Raw genomic sequence first — 23116 nt, 5'->3', positions numbered from 1 at the left:
TTATTAGTATCAATAACAGTAATAAAGCCTTAGACCATATTTGAAGATCAAGTTTAGAAACAGGATGTAACAATAACAAAAAATAGCTATAACCTTATCCCTAAACAAAATCATTCCTCAGTGAAACCCAAAGGACTTTATAAAATACCATATTTAAATATACATATTTTCTCCTCTTATACTTTTTTCCCTAGAAATAGTTCCCCTAAATAATTCTTCCTTCTTGTATAATGTAGTTTTAAATGGCTACCAGCACAGATTCCCATCGGATTCAAGAACATCAGTGCTAAGGAGCAGTAACCACAGTACCTGCAAGTTATTTCCCAGGACAGACAGAGGATGAATATTTGCTCCCAACTCTATCCCACCGAGGGAGATTTCTCTCCTCTCTGTAAACCCCTCTGCTGTCACTTCCCTTGGGTGCCAGGGATCCAAGACATTCAAAGTCTGGAGAGATGTTACTGATGAGCTTGAATTAGAACAAGTTGTCTTTTGTTTGTTCCTTACTCAGAAGATGCTTGTATCTACATCTAAATCAGAAAAGGCCTAAAATCTAAAATTTCTGAAAGGTACTAAATGTAAACACAAGTTTTACTTGGTTATCTCCTAACACTGTCTCAAACACACACTGAATCCCTCTGAGTAATACTTTTCAGAGCAAAAACAAAACAAAACACAAAAACAGCAAAGCAAAGAAAATGTGCTAAGAGATATAGAATTTGTCACTTTAAAAGTAACTGTTTTCCTGCCTTAGATATATTATTATTTTCTGTTACATGGAGAGAAGATTTTTTATTAATGGAAGGTTTCTAAAAGGGAAACCAGACATTCTTACCTCCTTTCTTTCACATCTCCACAATTATAGTAAAAAGGTCAAAGAAAAAAATTAAATATGATCATTTTCCAAACTGTCTGTGAAATATAAACAGCTGTTCTAATATTTAAAAATATTTAAGTAATCTTTTCTATAAATGATAAAAGTAATATTTTATATAGATTAGTAACTCAAGATCAATGGCTAATGAAAGACCTGAAATTAAAGCTTCTGACCATTCTCAAGTTTATCTAGATCCCAGGCCACTATCACTATATACATAAAACCTGAAAGATATTTCTTACAAATTTATCAAAGAGATGTGAAATTCTTTGTTAAGTTTTTACATCTTTCTGTTACTCTTCATTTTGATTTTAACATTTGATTCTACATTTTCTGTAATTAGAAAAAAAAAGAAAGAAGAGGGGAAAATACTTCCAAGGATGAGGGAAAAGACCTAACTAAAGATAAATGCAAGTTTTTCTAAGCAGGTCAAAATTTGTACTAACCCACAGATTTCTTCCATCTTATGGTGTATTGGCCTCAAAGGGCCAAATAAAAATTTCCAGAATAAATTTTCAGCTTCCAGCCTGTCACACACCATTTCTACATGGAAAAATATGAAAAGGTGTACATTTTTTTAAAGCAAAATGCTCACTCACCAGATGTCTGAGCTCTTTCAAATCCCTGCAGACAGTATAGAAAACTCCAAGAAGAATATTAATGTAAGCAGCATAAAAATCAGCTGAATACTCTGGAGGATGATCATGGGACAGGATCTTTTGAAGGTTCCCTGTTCCCAGGACACAAATGAATGTAGAATGATTAATACAGCACCCTACTTATATCTTCTAGCATTTTATAACAAAGGTTTAAAATACCAATAATAAAAGAATAAAACTACTACAAGATTTTAAAAGTAATACAAATTTTGAAACTGAGGTAAAAACAATTATAAATCTAGTGTTCTAAAAAAATTACTAAATGTTGCTTAAGACAAATATTAAACAATGACATCTAAAGAAAATTTCAAGAACTGGCAAAATCAATATCACAGACAAAAAATAATACAGATTCTATTTTATTATTCTGCCTACTAACTATATCAACTTGTAAAAACAAGAAGAGGCACTACATAAACAAGGGGTACTACCACCAAACTGGAAAATGCTCAGTTTTTGTGAATTCATAAATATTTTAATGAAAATGGTCATACTTACTTTGTCATTCCCCTTTTGATAAAATGTTTTCTTCCTACAATCTTGGTATCTTAATTTCTCTTTTATCTTAAAGTCTTTATACAGTATCATAAATTTAGAGTCCTAAACTTACATTTAATGTTGCTAGAAATATCATATTGTAGAACCACAGTTAAAAGAAAAAACCACCACCTATTATTCAAAATTTCCCAGTTACAGTAATGAATTAATTCCTTATTGCAATTCCCTCTGACTTCTTGGTGCAATGGTTTCTTTACACTTTTCAGTTAAGAGCTCTTTGAATATGACTGATACTTTAAACATAGTTCTACAAGGTTTAAGACTTTTGCAATACTTACAAGTAAAAATTCTTATAGGATGTTCTGATGATATCAATTTCCTTTTGTTTAATATTCTGATTAAATGAACATTTTTATCATGGCTACTATGCCATTTACCAACAGCTCCTGACTTTAACCACTCTAATTCTCTTGTTCCTAACAATGAGTTAGATATAGGTGCAAGATCAAATAACGTACATGGACTATCAATAGATATTCATAAACAGAAATTTAGAAATAGCTATATTCAGGGGATCTTTTAAACAGGGCAGTTGATCTAAAAAAATTTTTTTCCAAAGCCTAGTTTCAGGCTTAGAATATAATCATGAACAGGTTCCAGGTGGAAGACTGTTACTTTATTTGCATTTTTATGACACAACTACTGAAAAAAATACACAAAGGCCAAAATTTGACTTTGGAGTCTATGTATTTTTATATTCTAATAGCAAAATTTAAATCTAATGTCACTAAGCTTTTTTTAAACTATGCATGAGAAAACATTTGATAGACAGAAAATGTCCAAGGGTACCTTAAAACTTGGATAAAGATATTTTTATATAAAAGTTTCCATATAACTGGATAGATGAAAGGAAGGAGGGAAGGAGAAAAGGCAGGAAGGAAGGGATAAATGGTCAGATAGATGAAAATATATTGGCAAAAAAGATGGTGTATAAGTTCATGGATGAGGAAAATTGGAAAACAAGTCTCCAGCTCAGACTGTACTCCTGAGCTCCTCCATAACATCTCTATCTAGATACTCCTTACTGGTGACCCTTAGTGCCACATGTGAAAGCTGATTAGATGTTACCATTGGCCCATTTCAGTCCTGATGAAAGTCTTACAAGAATTAGAAATCTTACTGTATTGCTGTAAAAGTAAACCAGCTCAGTTAAAGGCTACAGACAAAATCTCAGAATACAACTCTACATTAAGTAAGCCATGTCAGCTTAATAGTCTAGGATTACTCAAACTTATTAAAAAATAACCCATCTCCAACAGGAAGCTAAAAACAGTATACTAACAGGTAGTAAGTAAAGGAAAGGAAAAAACATTTGACTGGTCTTCTGGTGTCTTAAGTTAAATTTCACTACTGATGTATGAACTAGTACTCATTAAACCACCATTTCTAACTAGGAGAGAAACTTCTGCTTCTAGTCATGACAGAGTAAGAGGATCCAAAAATAGTATCCTGTAATAAATAACTAGATACTAGACAAAATATAGAAAACAACTATTTTCAGACATCATATAACAGTATAGAGTACAGAGTTGTGATACCTAATGAGAAATAAGATGAATCCTACCATCTGCCAGGTTTTCTAACTAGAAGTAATTTTAGAGTTTCAAAAGGAATCCATTAATGTCAGGGTTAAAGAGACAGAGATGAGAGTAGAGGGAGCTAAGGCAGCTAGAATTTGCAGGGCAGAGTACATAAGAGAGCTATGTAAGAAAGAGCTACAGAAATCTGCATAGGGGTTCCCCTTGAGTCTTAGTTTAATACCAATCCGTATATGAACAGAGTAAAACCCCCTAAAAACAAGAACAACTTCTAGGGAAAAACGATATTGGAGAGCTATAAGTCAAACAGTTCCCAGAGTTCACACATGTGAATCATTCATGTTGCCACTAGTCAGAATGGAGAAACTCTGTTGAATGCATGAGCATTCAGAAGAGATCCCAGAGGGCTGTGCCTTAAAAGTAGAACTAAAATTAGTAATGGAATAAAGGCTACTCTAGAGGCTATCTCCAAAAAAGCTTAGAAAGAGCCTTGAAAGGATCCAATATAGATAGCTTCAAGTAATTTAAATCCTTACCAGAAAAAAGTCCAACATGTAAAAACAAAAATATAATATATATATAATTCAATCAAACATTGCGAAACACATGAAGAAGTATAATGGATACCCATAATAGAGAAAAATTAGTCAACAGAAACAAACCCAAAATAAAAGAGGTAACAGAATTAATAGATAAGAGCATTAAAATAACTATTATAAATATGCTCATATGCTCAAGGGTATGAAGGAAAATAAAGCATAATGAGGCATGAAAAGAATGAATGGGATTAACTGCAGATTAGACACTTATAGAAAAAAAAAAGGTAAATTAACTTTTAAAGACAAAAAGAAAAACTATCCCAAATAAAACACAGAGAAAAAAATATATATTACAAAAAAAGAAATTCAGTTGGACTATATCAAGCGGTCTAACATACATATAGTGTAGTCCCAGAAAAAGGGGAAGGGGTGGTTAAGTTTTTGAAGAAATAACAGCTGAAAAATTTCCTAAGTTGATGAAACTCTACGTTCATATATCCAAGAAGTTCAACAAATCTCAAGTAGAATAAACAACAAAAGATATTTTTTCTTGTCTTTTTATTTCTTTAAAGCCCAAATAATAAAGTATTATGAAGTTTATAATAAATGTAGAATTAAAATGTAGGACAATAGCACAAAGGTGGTGAGACAGAAAATTATGTCACTGAGATTTTCAGATTGTTATTATTAAGCATAACTTATCCTAACTGATACAATAACTAAACCAAAAACCTGATCAACTGCATTATAATCAGCCTGAAGAAAAAAAATGCATTTCCAAAACACAAGCAATCTTCCTGTAGCAGAGACCAGAAAGCAAGAATTCCAAATTTTGCCCCTAGTGTCACTGCTGAGTGGAGGGGGTATCCTCAGTATCAGACACCGTATTCCTAAAGATGACATATGTACCAAATTACAGTTAGATGACTTAGTCACTAAGATTATCTTCTTGCCCTGGTTCCATGCTTACTTATTCTAACCCTAATTTGGCTTATCAATTAATGCTTCCTTTCTGAATGCCTTTTTGTGTGATTATGGTATTTTTGCTTAAAGAAAAAAAATTTTCAAAAGTAAAAGGAACTTGAATTTAATGATCAGATTAAATTTAGCTCCATTATGATATACTTTTCAAAAATCTATTAGCTTACAACACTCTCTTAAAATTGACAAGATTGCCCTGCCAGCGCAACTCAGTGGTTGAGCATCAACCCAGGAACCAAGAGGTTACCAGTTCGATTTCTGGTCAGGGTATATGCCCGGATTGCAGGCTTGATCCCCAGTAGGGGGCGTGCAGGAGGAGCTGAGGATGATGTTTCTCGCCAGTGTTTCCATCTCCCTCCCTCCCTCCCTCTCTCAAAATAAAATCGATAAAATTGGCAAGATCACTTTAGTTATTTAAATTATCTCTACCTATGCTGCTTTGTATCTTTTTACTTTTTAAAATTTTAATCAAATTCTATAATTCATACCACACTTTAATCCAACTTCACTAAGATGTACAAAATCAGCATTTTTTATAATCTTCTTAAATATTCTAAGTAATTTTTCAATACTGAAGCCTAAAACGGGTCATGAAAAAATGTAACTTCAAACAATAATGACATAGGTACAAATAAAACTTTTTAATGAGATCCTTTGATTTGTTCTTTTCTTCCTACCTGTTTCCTCTTCTTATTTTGTGATTTTCATGAAAGAGAAGCTATTGAGCCCCAGCCGGTTTGCTCTATGGTCAGAGAGTTGGCCCGAAGACTGAAGGGTCCCAGGTTTGATTCTGGCCAAGGGCATATACCCAGTTGCAGGCTTGATCCCCAGCCCAGTCAGGGCGTGTGCGGAAGGCAACCAAACGACATGTCTCTCACATCGATATTTCTGGGTCTCTCTCTCTCTCTCTCTTCCACTCTCTCTAAAAAGCAATGAAGAAAGAAAAAAAAGAAAGAGAAGCTATTTAAAATAAGGGCTCCAATCATCTATTCTTGGGTTCTTTGTTAAAAATCTCAGTTAATTAGTTAACGCAGAAGGTGTTTTTTGATTGCTGTTCTTGTGAAAATAGGCAAAAAGGTGTTGATCTTAACGACGAATATTTACAGCTGATTAGGTCAGAAGGATAGTGTTAATGAGGCCAAGGTCAAGGAATGATAATTTTTTTCAAAGCCTACTAACAATCTTATGCTTCACAGTTATACTCTGTGAATCAGAAGTATCATATTTGTATAGTGACATCCCAATATTAATCTACAAAACTATTCAGGAACACAAAAAGCTTTTGTTTTTATCCAAAAATAAAACCATCAAGATCTATAAAATTTAAGATTAAAGACAAGCCAACAAAAAAAAAAGAGAAACACAAGGGCTAGTAATTGGTACTCTAAGAGTTACAATAATAAAAAATGAGATTTACAAAATCAAAAATACATCTTACATAGTACTTAAGCTAAGTTCATGGTAAGTAAAGATTTCAGTTTAACGTGCTTTGCAACCTAGTCTGATTCTTATTTGTATGGGTGTTACAACTGCAATACTTACATTTGAACGTACTAGCTAAAAAATGTGAAAACAAACCATTAGCACAAATATGTGAGAAGTGCTTATTCAAAAAATTGTAGTAATTACACAAGAATAACCCCTCAGAGTTCCAAAATAAAACCTCTATAAATGTAGAAACATAAGCAATATTTTATTTTAAATTGGACGTAAACTTTAACAGATTAAGACATGAGAGTATTCCCATCTGAACATGCTAGCTTAATCTTCCACAGACTATTATATTGAATATCACTTGTCAAAATAATGTTTTAAAATTTACCTATGCTATAATCAGGGAAATACAAGACAAATGGCTCAAAGCATCCTGTATTTGGACGAAATTTTTCCCAAATAATTTCACTGAGAAAGATAACAGTCACATTTCTGTCAGTCTGTAAAAGAAAAAGAAATAAAAGTAACTTTGCATTTAAAAATCTTAATCAGGGCAGTAATTTCATTTGAATTTTACTTTCAAGTAAATTGAGCCAAGTTCCAACATATAACAAATTATTTGCATGTTAATATGCCACACTTAGAAAACCTAATCAAGGAGTTCATCCACTTGTATATTTTCATACATAATTACTTGGAATTTCCATAAAACTTCTAGGTTAATCAGCATTTCAGTTACCCATGAAGCTACAACTTATAGAATTTAAGAAACACATTTGCATAAATAATTAAGACAAAACCTTTTTATAGGCATTTTCAAAGAAATCATTAGCTTTCAATTAATAAACAAAAAAGGCAAAACTTAACATCTCACTATGAAAATGGCTACAACAACCCAGAAAAAAAGAAATATGAGTTGAAGAAAAACAGATTAAGCCATATTATGTAACCACATTATTACTGTTAGAAAAACTTAAGTTTTTTTAAAGGGTATTTTCACACAAATTATTAAGTAAAATTGACTTTGCATATACATTAAAAACACAAACAAGTATGATCTAAAATACCAATGTTAAGTAAACAGAGATCTTTTGAAGTATATTTAGAAATTATAATTAGTATAGAAAAAGAACATTAAGAGAACAGCCCACCATGTATGTTATCTTTCTACAGAGTGGCCACAAATGCCCTATGCATGCTAGTTAGAATTTATCTATAGATACCTCTGCATTCTCAACACAAATTTTAATTTTTCCCATATCCTTTTTGACATCTCCCAAGTTGACAAGCAGCTTCAACAAGAATTCTTTTCTGGTAGAGTGGAGATCACTGCGCATCTTTTAATTTTCTTCAGTTTCCATAATTAAAACTAAAAAGTGAAAGCTGTTTTGTTCTATAACTATTCTTAGAGCCCTATCTCATAAATTATACTGTACTTTGATGGTAATTTAATATTTATTGATTCCTAGCTTATATATAATCTTATATTCCACTTTTCATTAGTTAGAAAAAATTCTTTTGGCTGACAAAAAATATAGCATCTTTATGAAAGAAAAATATTTTTACTTTCAAATGCTTTTTTGTCTTATAGATTCATTAATTTTTAAGAATCCTTGAATTTATTTCTATAGGGGTAAAAAAGTATGCTCTAAACACAATTTTGATTCAAATCATTGAGTTGTTTTTGTTTTAAGATATGATTCTTCAAAAGCATTTTATAAAATCAGTTAAAAATACTGAGAGATTAAAAAAATGTATTTGTCAGTCTGAAAGGATTTTAAGTTGGTAATGTTCTCATCTGTTCATCTGAAAGTACTGCAATATACAGCAACCATCATAATTTAAACTTCATTTTACTCACATAAATATTTAATATAAAAAATGGAAAATGCTTTTGCTATATTTCTCTTAAATGAAATACATTTAAAAAAAAATCAGGCAGGTATTCAGAAATGTGAGACAACAATTCTCTTTCCTGGTAGAATGAATATTACTGTACATCTTTTAATTTTCTTCAGTTTCCCTAATTAAGACTAAAACAAAAGTAAAACACCTAACTACTGTGAAGGGACGCATAATCACCATTACTGGACATGACAGGAAAAAATGGGGCAAGCTACCCTGGAAGGGCAAGAGGATAGCAGTAATGCCCTCTGGATTCCTTACAGGGAGTTCTAGACCAAAGCAATGGGAAATATTGGACGTGGACACGCAAACACAACAAAATAATAAAAGAGAGGAGGAGACATTGCTCAAACAAGATGGATTCCTGATCTCAGTAGTAAAACGCCAAGAGCTAATCAAACTGCAAGAGGCTGGACCGTGACAGAAAATTTCCAAGATAAGCCACCAAGAACTATACTTAATCTCCTCCAGTCCTTTCCATATTATCCCTAGAAAATTATCACTAAAAGTGAATTTTAGGAGTCGGCCTTAGGCACATAATGTTTCAGTGGCACGTGGAAAGCCTCTTTGAACTTCTAGCAGTTTCTCAAATTTGAGCAATGTGTTTAACTTTTCAAAGTTGGAAATACTCTAAGCACTATCCCTAAATATCCTTAAATTTATTATAATGTTACTTAATACTTAAATAATACAGCCATAAAACCAGGTAAATATAAATTATTTATTCTCAAAGCACTTAGGAAATTATAAAACCAACATAAATTTATAAGTTCATGAAAAATTAGAAAACCAAAAAAATTTAAATTAATAATAACTGAATATGATGAACAATACTTTGCTCAAACAAAATCTTTGCTCGCTTTGTGAACATGACTCTAATAAGAAACAGCCACAGTTATTTTGAGTTTAGCATTCCTATACCAACTGATATTGGTGAACAATGAATTCTCTCACCAATTTCTTTATTTAAACTACTGTAAAACCCTGTTTTTGCAGTAATAATACTTGGCTTTCACCTGACACATACACACATGAAGAAAGATGCATGCTCTTTTCCCAGGTCATGACAATAAGAGTAGTACGAATACCATTCAATGCCAACACAATTGTAAATTAAAATACAAAGCTGGTTCTGACACAGTGACCATATATAGAATTTGAAATGATCCAGAATTGGCATATCATTATTTTCTTAAATTACTGAAAAGAAAATTTTTAAATTTTTGCAGGAAGTTCAAAGTCTAGCCCACTGCCATTTATTCTAGCAAATACCTAAAATCTTTCACTAGAAAGCAGGGTTAGTCACTTACAATTATAAATAAAAAGCTAAAATTGAACTGTTATCAAATCACAAATTGCTTTAACTTTGAAAAAATGCTAATTTCACTCATAATAGAGAAATGCAAATTAATATATTAAGATGTGTGTCATTTCTCACCTATCAAATTGGCAAAAGGAAAAAAGTTGACAACACAATCTATTGATTAGGCCATAGGGAAAAAACTCTCATTCATTACTTACCAATTCTTGCAACCTAAGAAACCCAGGCAAAATATTTGCTTCCATATCTCTTAGATACTCTGCTTTGTCTAGAACCTTATAAAAAAAGAAAAGCGGCATCAATATAAATTTGCAAAGCCCTTTACAAAACATTTACAAATATTATAAATATTAATAATGTACAATTCAAGAATTGAACATTCCATGTTAAAAAGAAAAACTAATTTTTTAATTGCTATTTACATTTGTGGAAGACATTTTAAATAGGTCAAATAAGTTAAAAAGGGACTATTTATGACATGTTTTAACTCAAATTTCTAAGTAGAAAATGAGTGACTTTGAGCTCCATTAAAAAGGTTTATTTTACAGGTATACTATTAAAAAGATAATGATATAAGGTGCTCTAAGGACATTTTCTTAGGTTTCTAAGAAATACGACCATGTGCATTCTTCTCTTCCATTTGATAAAAGAAACATGTCTACCGTGAACAAAAATTACAGCTCTTTCTGACCTGAGAGAAAGACACAGAAAATTCTGAATCTCATCATGTACAACTCTTCTTGCTTGAAGTTTAACTGCATGCTAAACTCTGTTTATTTAACTGGATAAAGGATCATGCTAAAAAAGATAAAATTTTTGTTCAGTGTTAAGATAATGCTATTAGGACTGTGTTTTTTTAAAAAGGTACTTATCTTTTAGAGATATATAGTACATATACTATAGAGATACAGTACAGGTACATAGTTTTAAGAATAACATATATATGATATACATAATATAGGAGATATATAGGATAGATGCAGTACATACATATATTTTAATGGATCACATGATGTGACTCAGGGAACAATGAATGGGGTACAGATGACCCAAAAGTCTGGCCACATGTTAGTAATGGATTCATTTGGGTACACTATACTATTCTTTTTATATGTTTAAAATTTCCATTAAAAAAAGTTAAAAATTTTTTAAAAACCTGTTTGAGGATGTCACCCATTTGAAATTCTACTTGCTGAAGTCATTCACATATTCTGCAGTCATTCCTCCTCATTCTCAAATATTACAGTTTCTATCGCTTCTCTAATAAAATTCCTATATATTTTTTGATATTTCAAACCTACATGAATGACCCTCTTCTGATATGGTGGATGTTCCTTAAATTCCTCTCCACCAATGATCTTGCCTCCTACCCTACCTCAGGGAAAGACCAACTGTTTTTGAAGGGTGATCTGTGGCCCCCTGGGGAGGGAGGTTGGCAAGGTTAAAATTATTTTCATAGTAATATTAAAATATGATTTGCCTTTTTCACCATGTTGACGTTTGCACTGGTGGTGCAAAAGCAAGAGTAAGTTAAACTAGAGCCTCTTTAGCATAATTCAAAATGGTAATGATGCCAAACTGTACTAACAGTTGCTGTATTCTTCACTATGCACTTGCATTAAAAAAAAAAAAAAAAAAAAGACTTCTGCTTCCGAAAAGATGGAATAAATGTACTTTTTCCTACTCTTTCTCCCAAGTGAAACTAAAAATCTTGACTATTATATATAAAAGAAGCAGGGTTCTGAAAGGTGAAGAGAAGTAAGCAGACCAGCTAGGGACTTCAGATCAGAGGAATGGCAACTCATGTCAGACAGTAAACTGCCTAAGTTGTCTTGATCGCCTCACATATCCCAGATGTAGAGCTGAAGAAGCCGTAACACAGAAAGGCCAACAAGCATAGACCAAAAAAGCCCCAAAAGTCTGCTCTCTCTAGCCAAATGGCCAGGAAAAGGCAGCTTAGCAAGACTTCTAGAACACTGCATTCTCCCAACCTTTCTTGGTACACCACTGACTTCTTCTATCTCCTTGTTTTTTCTTCATCATCTCCTCTATGTTCATAATTCAAAAAAACCATCTCCACATTGGACCTCCCTTGGCCTCAAACTCAAATGTCCAAGTGCCAATTCAACATCTCTGTAGGACTTACCATGCTGCAAACCAAATTCCTGGTTACTCTTTTCCCCACAGAAAGACCCCACTTGCTATAGTTTTCTCCATTTAGATACTGACAACTCCATCCTTTCAGGTGCACACAAACTTCTGAATCATCCTGATTTCTTTCCCTCCTCCACACTCAACCTATCAGAAAATTCTGTCAACTTTACCTTCAAATATATCCAGACCGCTTCTTACCACCTCCATTGCTACTAAGCTGGTCTAAGCCAATATGATATCTTCCCTAGATTATTAAAATACCTCATTAACTAATTGTACTGGTTTCCTGGGCTACCATAACGAAGCACCAAAATAGCATGGTTTAAACAACAGAAATTTATTGTTCCACATTTCTGGAAGCTAGAAGTCCAAGATCTAGGTGTTGGTAGGGCTGTGCTTCCTCTGAAGTGCTAGAGAAAAAAATCTGTTCTAGGCCTATCTCCTAGCTTCTGCTAGTCCCTTGGCTTATGGCAGCATAAATCCAATCTTTACATGGCATTCTTCCACGTGCACGTCTGTCTCCATACTTCCTTTTTATAAGGACACCAATCATATTGAATTAGGGGTCCAAACTACTTTAGTATGACTTCATCTTAAATAATTAGAATTGCAATGACCCCATTTCCAAAAAAGGTCATATTCTGAGGTATCAGGAGTTAGAACTTCAATGTATGAATTTCTGGAGGAAACAAATCAATCCATAACACTAGTCTACATGCTTCTATCCTTGCAATCTTCCATTGATTCTCAACATTACCACTGTCCCCTTTACTTAAACTATTCCAGCTTCAATGACCTCCCTGATATTCTTTGAATATACAAGGCACGCTCTAATCTTTGTACTCTCATATAAACCTCTTTGCTTGGAATACTCCATTCAATTCCAATTCCATAGACAATCATTTTCTTAAAAAGGTTAAAGTATTATAAAAAATTCACTAATGTAAAACACTCTACATTTTTAGCTATCTGCTGGTGATTTTCACATTGATGTAACAACTACAATTTAAACTTAGCCAACCAAAAATTAGTTGATTCATCCTTCCCCACAAACCTAACCCATATACAATTGACAAGTTTGACCTTTTGCTGTCTCTTCCATTTATTCCTTTCTGCATATCATGCCCAACTCTAGTCCAGGCCCAAATTTCCTCTAATGTAAACAGCTACAAACGCCTCAAAACCATTCTTCTGGCCTTCGCTCATTCACCCCCTCCAACCCACCTATTCAATATGCCTTCAGAGTAATCTTCCTAAAGCACATTTGTTGCTCTAAAATTGTCACTATCTTCTCTCACTAACTAGAAAAATGAAATAACGATCTTCCACCACCTACCTTTCTAGTCTTCCTTTTTCTCCCTTCAAACTTATAACCCACTAAAACTAGACTATTTGACATTCATTCCCATCTGTATGCATTTGCTTATATAATTCCTCCAAATGAAATCCCTCTTCCTCAGTTTCATCCTATTAACACTCTAATCATTCTTTTCGGTCTGTCTCAAATGTTATCACCTCCTGAAGCTAAACCAAATATGCCTAAGTCAGTACTTTGTATCTCATGGTTATTAGATCACATTCTGCATATAGTCATATGTCAGTTTATATGTCATAACTCTTCTATTAAACCAAAATTTCCTTTGGATAAGAAATACACCTACAACATTTTTGTATCCCAAAGCACTTTGCATAGAGCACTGCATATGAGACTTAAAACAAATTTGTATATGACTCAAAACAAATATATGGAAAATGAGCTAATAAACAAACCAGTTTTCAAATAAGAGATAATATATGAAATTAAATACTTACAATATATACTGTCTGATCCTTGAGACTTTTGGCTTCGGTTACTTGTTTAAACAAGCGAACGAAATCATTAAATGTGTCACAGGTTATCTGAGTAGAACATCCATCCTCTGAAGAACTAAGATGATTCAACTTATTTAAAATTTGTTCCAAAAGCAGCCTCAAGGTAAAGCATTCAACACAATTCACAAAGACATGTGGGAGCTAAAAACAAAAACAAAAAAAAAGTGTAAGTAGAAAAAAACACATACATACACAAGTGTAACTCTGCTAGATATTTCCCATTTGCCCTTTTAAACCTATACCCCACAATCTTCCAACCTGCTCTGTGTCCCAGAAGTCTGAACATTACACACTGTATCACCCAGACTCTCTCTTATTTTTTGGCACTGACTGGATTCAGCCGATGGGAAGAACCAGCAGGAGACTAAAGGAGAGTAGTAAGAGAGAGAAGTTGAATATTTATTTCCTTGATTTCCAGCCCCACCAAAGGCCACAGCCCCAGGTGCGTAGCCGTTAGTCAAAGGCTACAGTTCTTGTGGGAGTTTGATAGCAACTCCCTCCTGTGGCCTGTTCAGGTCTGGGAGAGGTAAAGGCTATCACTGCTTCACCATCCCTTATTGGTTCCCTTAACATTTCTTCAACCCTTGTAAAATAGTTTCTTCATTAAACTCATTTCAATTATTTGAGTTTGACATTTGTTTCCTACAGGGATTCAAAGCAAACTTGTATTTTCCTCTAAAAAATTCTTATAAGGAAACCCAAGCACATTTGAATGTTAAAATTCTTAGTAGAAATTTCACGTTTAGAATTTTATGTCCTTAATGATGAATGAACCTAGATCAAAAAAAGAAATGTAAGAGTTAGACACCATAGTAATCCTCCTATGAGGATTGAGAACTAGCTCTTTATTTAGATAACTATCAAAATGGAGGTAATTCCTAAATTAACAAGGAAACAAAAGGCTTGCTCACAAATACAGATTTTCATGATGAAATAACAAAAGCAGTACTGATCATTCAGAGGAAGACAACTTGTAGCACTGGCACAAGCAATGGAACTTATAACTATTTTTAGTGATATCCTATAAATCTCACCCAATAAGGGCGCTTTTCTTTCTCTGAGTAATGGTGAAACTAAGGCTACATTATATTTACTTAGGCACAGTTTTACCATCATTTGCTGACTTCCTTTATTCCCATTCCTTTATGAACTAGAAGCCACAAGCGCTCCATTCTGAATAAGTGTCTTGCTTATGACCATCTGTGTACTATGCATGACCTTTCATGGCAGCATATTCTAAGGGTCTCTTTGTGTACTTGTATCAGAAGTACTAATAGTCATTATTTAATTACAATGATTAAATAGCAGCAAAAATTATAATGTTAAAAAGTGAAATATATGCCTTAACTATATAACTTCCTTATTCAGTTTTCACGCTTTTATGTAAATATATATATGGACACTTCATACTCAGGGTTCTTAAGTGCAAATGCCTGATCCAGGATCTTGTACACTCAGATGTGAGTCTGGTATGAATGCCAGGCATCCACACTGTTAAAATGCACAGGTGTTTTTAGGGATCAAAGGTTAAATTTCACAAGTTGATATGTGTCAAACACTGTGCTTTGTGATGAGGATAATCTCAAGAAACTCAGTCTTGAGCCAGCAAAACACAAATACAATGAAACAGCTAAAAGGGCTAAGTATTATGACAGAATTAAGCACAAAATGCTTAGGTTGCACAACAGAGGAGAATCTAACACACACTAGAGCAAGGGTGGGGAACATCCAGCCCGAGGGCCATATATGGCCCTCAAAATCATTTGGTCTGGCCCTGCCAAAGCAACAACAGGCAGGACTTGAAATTCAATAAATCTAGGAGCTTTTTTCATAGCTAATTTTTGAGCTGGCAATTTTGTATGGCCTGAGAATGATGTTATAAATATCCAAATGGGCCTTGGCAGAAAAAAGGCTCCCCACCCCTGCCTTAGAGAGTCAAGACTGGCTTCCCAAGGTATAAGTACAAGAAAATCTAGCAAAATACATAAACATTTGCCAAGCAACAGCATAATAGAGGCGAGCAAGTGAATACAGGGAAGCTATTCCAAGCAAAGGGAGCATTATGTGCCAAGGCCTGAAAGTCAGAGCAGGAACTATAAGTAATTTAGTATGCTAAATAAAAGGTGCACCCTCAGAGCTAGAGCTTAGGATTGGGAAAATGAAACTATACAGCCTACAGGCTGGCCATGTTTTGATAAAATTGTATTAGAACACAGCCATACCTCTTCAGATAGATATTGTCCACAACTACTTTCACACTAAGGCAGAGTTGAGTAATTGTGATAGAAACTATATGGTCTACAAGCCTAAAATATTTACTATCTGGCCCTTAAGAAAAAGTTTGCTCATCCTGGCCCAGAACATGACATACGGTGTGGAAATAGTCATTAATAATAGCAGCTAACCTTCATTGAGTGCTTATTACATACTAAGTACCATACTAAGCACTTTTCATGTATTAACTTATTTAATTCTCACAACAATTCCAAATGTTGTCACTATTGGCCCATTTTCAGATAGGGAAAGCATTAAGTGGTAAATCCAGAAGAAGAACATGAGTCTGCCTGACTCTCCAGTCCAAATTCTTAGAGATTATGAAAAATAAACTGAATCTGCTTATCTGGGGTCTTATATATCAGACAAAGCACTTAAATATTTTCCTAATGATCTTAAGTGAGATTTTCATGAACTGGTATGGGGTGAAAGACAGATTGCACTGAGATTGTTGCAGAAATACATGGAAGAAACAATGGTAAATGAAGCTGATTACCAATGACTATGATTAAAGGTACATGAAGTCAAGATATTAATAATGCAGAATGAGTAGAACATGTTTACTGGTTCCATTTACTGGAAGAGCAAGGATGAGAGAGGAGTAAAGAGAAAGTTCTGACAACTATGTGAATATTGACACCATTCACTCTGATAGGCAATATTGGAAGAAAGGCAGGGTAAAGATGAGATAGTCAGTTTTGTATCTGTGGAGCTTCAGGATTATCAGTATAAATATTATAAATACAACAATGGAAAAGAAAAAGATTTTCTACAACCAAGATGACTCTATCCAGCAAAGCTATCATTTAGAAGTGAAGGTCAGATAAAGAGCTTCTCAGACAAGGAAAAGCTAAAGGAGTTCATCACCACCAGACCAGCACTACAGGAAATGTTGAAGGATCTTCTTTAAGAAGAAGCTAATGAACAAAAGAATCTGACAAACTAAATAGGTCCAGAGACATTGACACATGCAAGAGACGATCATATTTCAGGGGGTAGAGGGAAGAGGGAAGAGGGAAGGGGGAAGGGGGAAGGGGGAAGGGGGAAGGGGGAAGGGGGAAGGGGGTGGAGGGTGGGAAGAGATTAACCAAAGAAGTTATATGCATATATGCATAACCCATAGACACACACAATAATGGGGTAAAGGCCTGGAGCAGGGGTGGGAGTGAGGTGGAGGGGGTCAACTGGGGGGGAAAAATGGGACACCTGTAATACTTTCAACAATAAAGATAAATTTTAAAAAAAAAGTAAAAGAAAAAGATTTTAATATTTTGTGAAGAATTTATCATCATATGTGTTCTTCCCAAATATTATCAGCCAATGAAATAAAAAATAACTTTCTAACATAAAGGCTCAAGTTATCTAACAATCCTTTCTGAAGTTTATAGTCTTTGAAGGTATTCAAACAAAAGTTGGTCAGAAATGTTTTATGTAGATGATATTCCTTCAGAGAAAGGTAAACGGGACTAAATAATCTCCCAGATCCCTTCCATTTCTAGGACTCTGAACACAAATCAATTAATACTGAGCTTGGGGTTATTCTTACCTCTAAAGTTTTCAACAAAGTTTTTGTGACATAGGTCTTTCCACTGGCAGTATGTCCATAAATAAAAATGGATGGAAGGCTGAAATGATGTCTCTAGGGGAGAAAAGATGATTGTCAGTCTGTACATACAAAAGAGAAAATAAATATTTATTAACATGCAAGAAAGTTTTATATGGTAAAGTAAAATATTCAATCCACATTATTTTAACAATGAGTATAGAGTGGCGTCATCACCACACTTTGAATTTACTTGAATTCAAGTCTTAAGCACTTTCTCTGATAAGAAATTAAAATTTCTGAAAAATTATACTTGGCTTATATATTATATAGTATATATACCCACACTTTTATATTATTGTACAGGTTATATATACAAACTGTTATATTTTCAAAGGAGATTTTATAGGCAATTTAAGAGACTTTTCAAGGATAATTTGACCATAATCCATTTTTATCTTTTTTTTAACTGACTTTTAGAGAAAGAGAAAAGGAGAGGGAGAGAAACATCAATTGGCTGCCTCCTGCATGCCCCTAACTTGGGATCATCCCGAAATCTGGGCATGTGCCGTAACCAGGAATCAAACCTGCCACCTATGGGGGCATAGGACAATGCCCAACCAACTGAGCCACCCAGCCAGGGCATCAATTTCAAGATTCTTCTGCAGTACATTAAGAGTCAGCTGCCTAGCAAAAAGCAATACTACAAATATGCTTCAGTCACGTAATGAACATTTATTAGACACCTATTAAATGCTGAAAACAATGATGCAATGAAGAGTATAAATATCAGTTAAAGCCAAAATCTGCTTTGGAAGAGTTCATAGTCTAGTGAGATGATATACATTTTAAAAATAATTACAAGAAAATTAAATGATGCAATTTTCATGAGAAAGTAGAGTCTCTATGATTATCAAATACCACTACAATAATAGTCATAAACATTTATTACATTCTGGCCACTAAGTTATACATTTCCTTTTGCAACACATATTGGAAATCAAGATTTATACAGGAAAATAATTTCTAAATAAACTAAAAATTAATGTTTTAATACACTAATCCATTTTTGAAAATGTATGTAACAATCTTGTAAATTAACTGGCTCAAAAATTCTGTCCCAAGAATTAAACGCATACTTGCTGAACATCTCGCTAAACAAATACTATATTTCACCTTTAATTCTTTAAAGTTCAAGACATTCTTCAGCAAATTTTTTCAAGCTACACTAAAACTCTCCATTTCTGGAATCCTGCCACACTTGTCTGCATCCGCTATTTGGTGCTTAATAATATCCCACCTCATAACATCTTTCCTATTGTTCCCTAGAATTAAATTGAACTTTTGCGTTGTTATTTAACCTTTCACCTTCACAGAACTCCCTAACATAAACTGCAATAAACCAGAATCTGGCACAATGCCTGACACAGAGAAGGTGCTCAGTAATATTTGTTGTTGAACAAATAAATAAATCTGCTTAAACATATGAACTAGTTTTTTGTATGTCCCACGTGCACAGCACCTTGCGGAAAAGTGGTATTAATATTGTTAAACATGATTTGCAGTAAGAGTAAAGGACAAAACCCTTTCTGTGGTCCATACCATGTTGACACTGCTAATCTCTATTTGCCAATATTTCTCTTTCAGGAGGAACACTTCTGGCTGGAGTGACCTGGTTTTATCAACTCCAGGGAAGGAATGCATAGGGAATAACCCAAAAAACGGCTCAGTGATAATATGGCTAACTGTAACTGAAAGCATTATGACTAAACCTCAGACTGTCATCCAACATTTCCAGGGATGAAAGTACTTAAAGGACTTAAGCAGGCAAACCAGAAAATGGGGAGTGGGGAGGGGGGTGAAATAATGAGCATAACTCTAAACTCTCATTTACTCTCCTTACAGAGAAGATCCAAGTCTGATTAATTCCAAGTCTAAATACTGTGTAGGAATCAAAAGGCCTCCCCCAAAGGTGAGAATATAATAAAAAATAAGTTTTGAATTGGTGAATGCTACCTACTGCCTATGTAAAGGACTCTCCTATGGGTGTCCATCCAAAGAAGACCCTTAACCTCTTCTCTCCAACAGCATCTGAACTGCGAGTCTAGAAGTGTGGACTAGACTTCTTCAGGGCTTTCACAATTCTGGAAAAGCCGCTTAATTTTCAAACCTGAAGCACTGCTTTGGCCCTCTCCTATCCACACCTTGAAAACCACCACCGATCCACACTGGACTTACACCAACTACCTCACTAAATTGTGCGAAGTTACATCTGCAAACACTCCTGCTGTATAAAATCTTGTTGAGTTGGGGAAGATAAGAAGCAACTGATGCCTGGCTACCTTGGGTTAACACCATTTCAAATGTGTGGCGCGTGCAAACGAACACGTCCGGTGCCAACATCCTGCGGTGCAGGCCGGTGCTTCCGGTGCAGTGGTCTTTTAAAGGGACTAACACGAGTTACTTTGGGTGAAGTAGGATAGACGGTACAACGCTCCCTACCTCAACGCAAAAGATGCTCAACCCACACAAGAAAAAAAAAGAACACATCGCAAGACCACAGACACGTTTGCCTCGGGATTTGGAAAAGATAGTTTGGCCACAATACCTCTCCAAATAGTGACTGCAACGTGGACACTTGGGACTCGCGACAAAGCACCACGTTTTCCAAGTGAGGCATTCTGGCGGCTACCAGGGGACGGCGCAGCCCCCGGCCAGCTAGTCTCACGAAGCAAGCAGCAGCTTCACCTCCACATCACCGCCCGCTCCCGCCGGAAACCCGGCGGCGGGTTGTGGGTGGGGCCAGCGCGGACGTGCGTCGGCGTGACGTCAGCGCGCACGCGTAGCTTTGCCCCGCCTTAGTCTCAATGGGTGAGGTACGGTTCTCTGAGAGCTTTCCTGAGGGAGGGTTTTTGCCCAGGCTGCAGCTTCGGGTTGGGCATCTCCATCCGCAGCCTTTGCCACCCAAATGCCGAGAGGGCGCGAGGATGGCCCTACAGCGATAGGACTGAAAGAGCTAAGGGGGCTCTGTGGGCTCCCAATGATCCGCGAAACCCTGGCTTCGATTTTCCCTGCTTGAGGTCCCAAGTTTAGAAATTTTGATTACCCGGGAACTTTAGACCTGGAGGAATGTTAGGCCGGCGTGGAGCGGAGGCCCGCACCCGTAAAGGGGCATGGGCAAGACAGACTCGGATTTTTTTCCTTGAGAAGGGTGTGGGAAATTAGTGTTATCCTGGGCGGGTGGTAAAAGAGAGAGTGTAATGGGATTGAGCAACTTGGAATTGCTAGTCTTGGTGCAAGCCTGAAACCAGATCTTGGAGCGCCTCTCCCTAAGGGAGGAAGTCCTCGTGTAGGTTGGTGAAGGCAACAAGTGAAAATATTGCAACCTTTAGCATAAGGCTTTCTCATGCATGTATGCTTGGAACGCCTGCCAGAAACCAGACACTAGAAGATTCTGGGAAGATAAACAATTAGACAAGTGTGTAGTGAAAAGAGGACTTGGGCTCCTGAAACCCCTGGGATGGGGCTACTTGATGACTTCTGAACAGAGAACTTGGAAGAATCACTGAACCATTCATTTTGAATCTCAACTTGGTTATTTATAAAACATGAATAATAACAGCACTAGCTGAGTTATTGCTAGAAGTAAAAGATTATATGCTTAGTGTCTGGTATACCTAGATTTAAATTGTGGACATCATGATCAGATTCTTGCGTTTCTAATGACCCACAGGATCTTTTCATAATCATGATTTTCTTATAATATATTAGAATTCTTATAATATATTAGAATTTCTTATTATATATTTAAAGCAATAATTTAAATACAGTTGCCTAAATATTTTGAGAGAATGATAAACGGTACAATAGGACCATCAAATCTTTCAATATCTCTTCCTAAGGGAAGCTAGCTCTTACCCACCCTCTTAAGACTGTTAAACGTTTTTATAGCACTACATCTTTATAGCATTTAACAAAAGTATAACTAATCATCTAAATGTTGGTCTCCCTCTCCAGATGCTTTATTAGAGCAGGAAACCCTGTCTTCATAGCTCCATTTTCAGTATATACTGTAGTTCCTGGTACATCCATAATAATCAGACAATAAATAATTGTTGACCTGAAAGGAAGTGCCTTATGCCTGGACAGATTTAAGAAAGTTTCCCAGAGGAGGAAACCAAGAAACTGCATCTAAAGAGAAAAGGTTCACCTGTGAGACCACCAAAGAAATTCTAAGCAAAAGAGCAAAAACACAAGAAAAAGACAAAAGGGAGCAAACAGGCAATCCCATATCAGGGACTAGAAAAAAACTAGTGAGTCGCAGGAGGTCAGGTTGGGAACAATTTATGTTATGCTAAAAGGACTATGTCTTTGGAGGCCACAAGGAGCCAATGAAATATTTTAGGCAGGACTCCAGCTGGGTAACTCAGTTGGTTAGAGCATAGTCCAGATACACCAAGGTTGTGGGTTCAATCCCCCAGAAGGGCACTTAAAAGAGTCACCCAATGAATGTATAAATAAGTGGAACAACAAATAGATGTTTCTCTCTCTCTCTCTCTCTCTCTCTCTCTCTCTCTCTCTCTCTCTCTCTCTCCCCCTCTCCCTTCCTCTCTAAAATCAATTTGACTTGTTAAAAAGACTATTGCAGTGTTCAAACAATAATGGCTTAAACCAGCGATTTTCTTACCTTTTTCATCTCATGGCACTCATAAGCTAATTACTAAAATTCTGTGGCACACCAAAAAATATATATTTTGCTGACCGATGTGACAAAAACATAGGTTTAATTTTGATTCATTCACACCAGACACCTTTTGTTGGGTTGTCATCATTTTTTAATTTAACAATCTAAGGGAAAAGAGGTCAGTGCTCCTGACTAAATATTCAGGTATTGCATGTTCCAAAAAAAAAAAAAGCTTTTTTAATTTATTGATTGATTTTAGAGAGAGAGGAAGAAAAGGATGGGGGGGAACACACATCAGTTTGCTGTTCCATTTATTGATGCATTCATTGGTTGCTTCTCGTATGCGCCCTGACCAGAGATTGAACCCTCAACATTAGCATATGGGGACGATGCTCCAGTCAACTGAACTACCAGACCAAGGCCAGGTATTGCATGTTTTAAATTTTTCTTGCAGCACACCAGTGTTCTGTGGTATACTGGTTGAAAATTGCTAGGAATAGGGGCAAAAGAGAATGGCAATTAAAGTTTATTAAACATAATGTGGCAGGCACTGTGATGGATATATTATCTCATTTAAACCTTAACTATTATAATAGAGTATTATTCTTGTTTAGCAAATGGAAAAACTAGCCAAGGTTAAATAATGTATTCAAAATCTCACAATTACTATATACTTAAACCTAGGTATGGTGGGCTCCCAAAGCCCTTAGTCTTTCCATTACACCATACTGGGAAGGGGCTCAATCCAGAGAAATTCAGAAATACATTTCATAGATT

The 23116-nt window shown here is 35.2% G+C and overlaps 1 protein-coding gene across 2 annotated transcripts in view; it reads right to left on the bottom strand.

Moving 5' to 3' along the window:
- The window catches only part of ORC5 (origin recognition complex subunit 5), a 78033-nt gene extending 57678 nt beyond the window's left edge, over nt 1-20355 (bottom strand). For both annotated transcript variants that reach the window (XM_016219587.2, XM_016219588.2), the window contains exons 1-6: nt 20264-20355; nt 17659-17751; nt 13779-13979; nt 10013-10087; nt 6975-7086; nt 1477-1607 (exon numbers count right to left, since the gene is read on the bottom strand). In XM_016219587.2, coding sequence (XP_016075073.2) covers nt 1477-1607; nt 6975-7086; nt 10013-10087; nt 13779-13979; nt 17659-17751; nt 20264-20335 — 684 coding nt within the window. In that variant the 5' untranslated portion in view covers nt 20336-20355. The remainder of the gene's footprint in view (nt 1-1476; nt 1608-6974; nt 7087-10012; nt 10088-13778; nt 13980-17658; nt 17752-20263) is intronic.
- Nucleotides 20356-23116: the final 2761 nt, after the last annotated feature.

This window comes from Miniopterus natalensis, chromosome 10, assembly GCF_054644295.1.
Source record: "Miniopterus natalensis isolate mMinNat1 chromosome 10, mMinNat1.hap1, whole genome shotgun sequence".
Taxonomy (NCBI): Eukaryota; Metazoa; Chordata; class Mammalia; order Chiroptera; family Miniopteridae; genus Miniopterus; species Miniopterus natalensis.
This window is presented reverse-complemented; position numbering and strand designations above follow the sequence as displayed.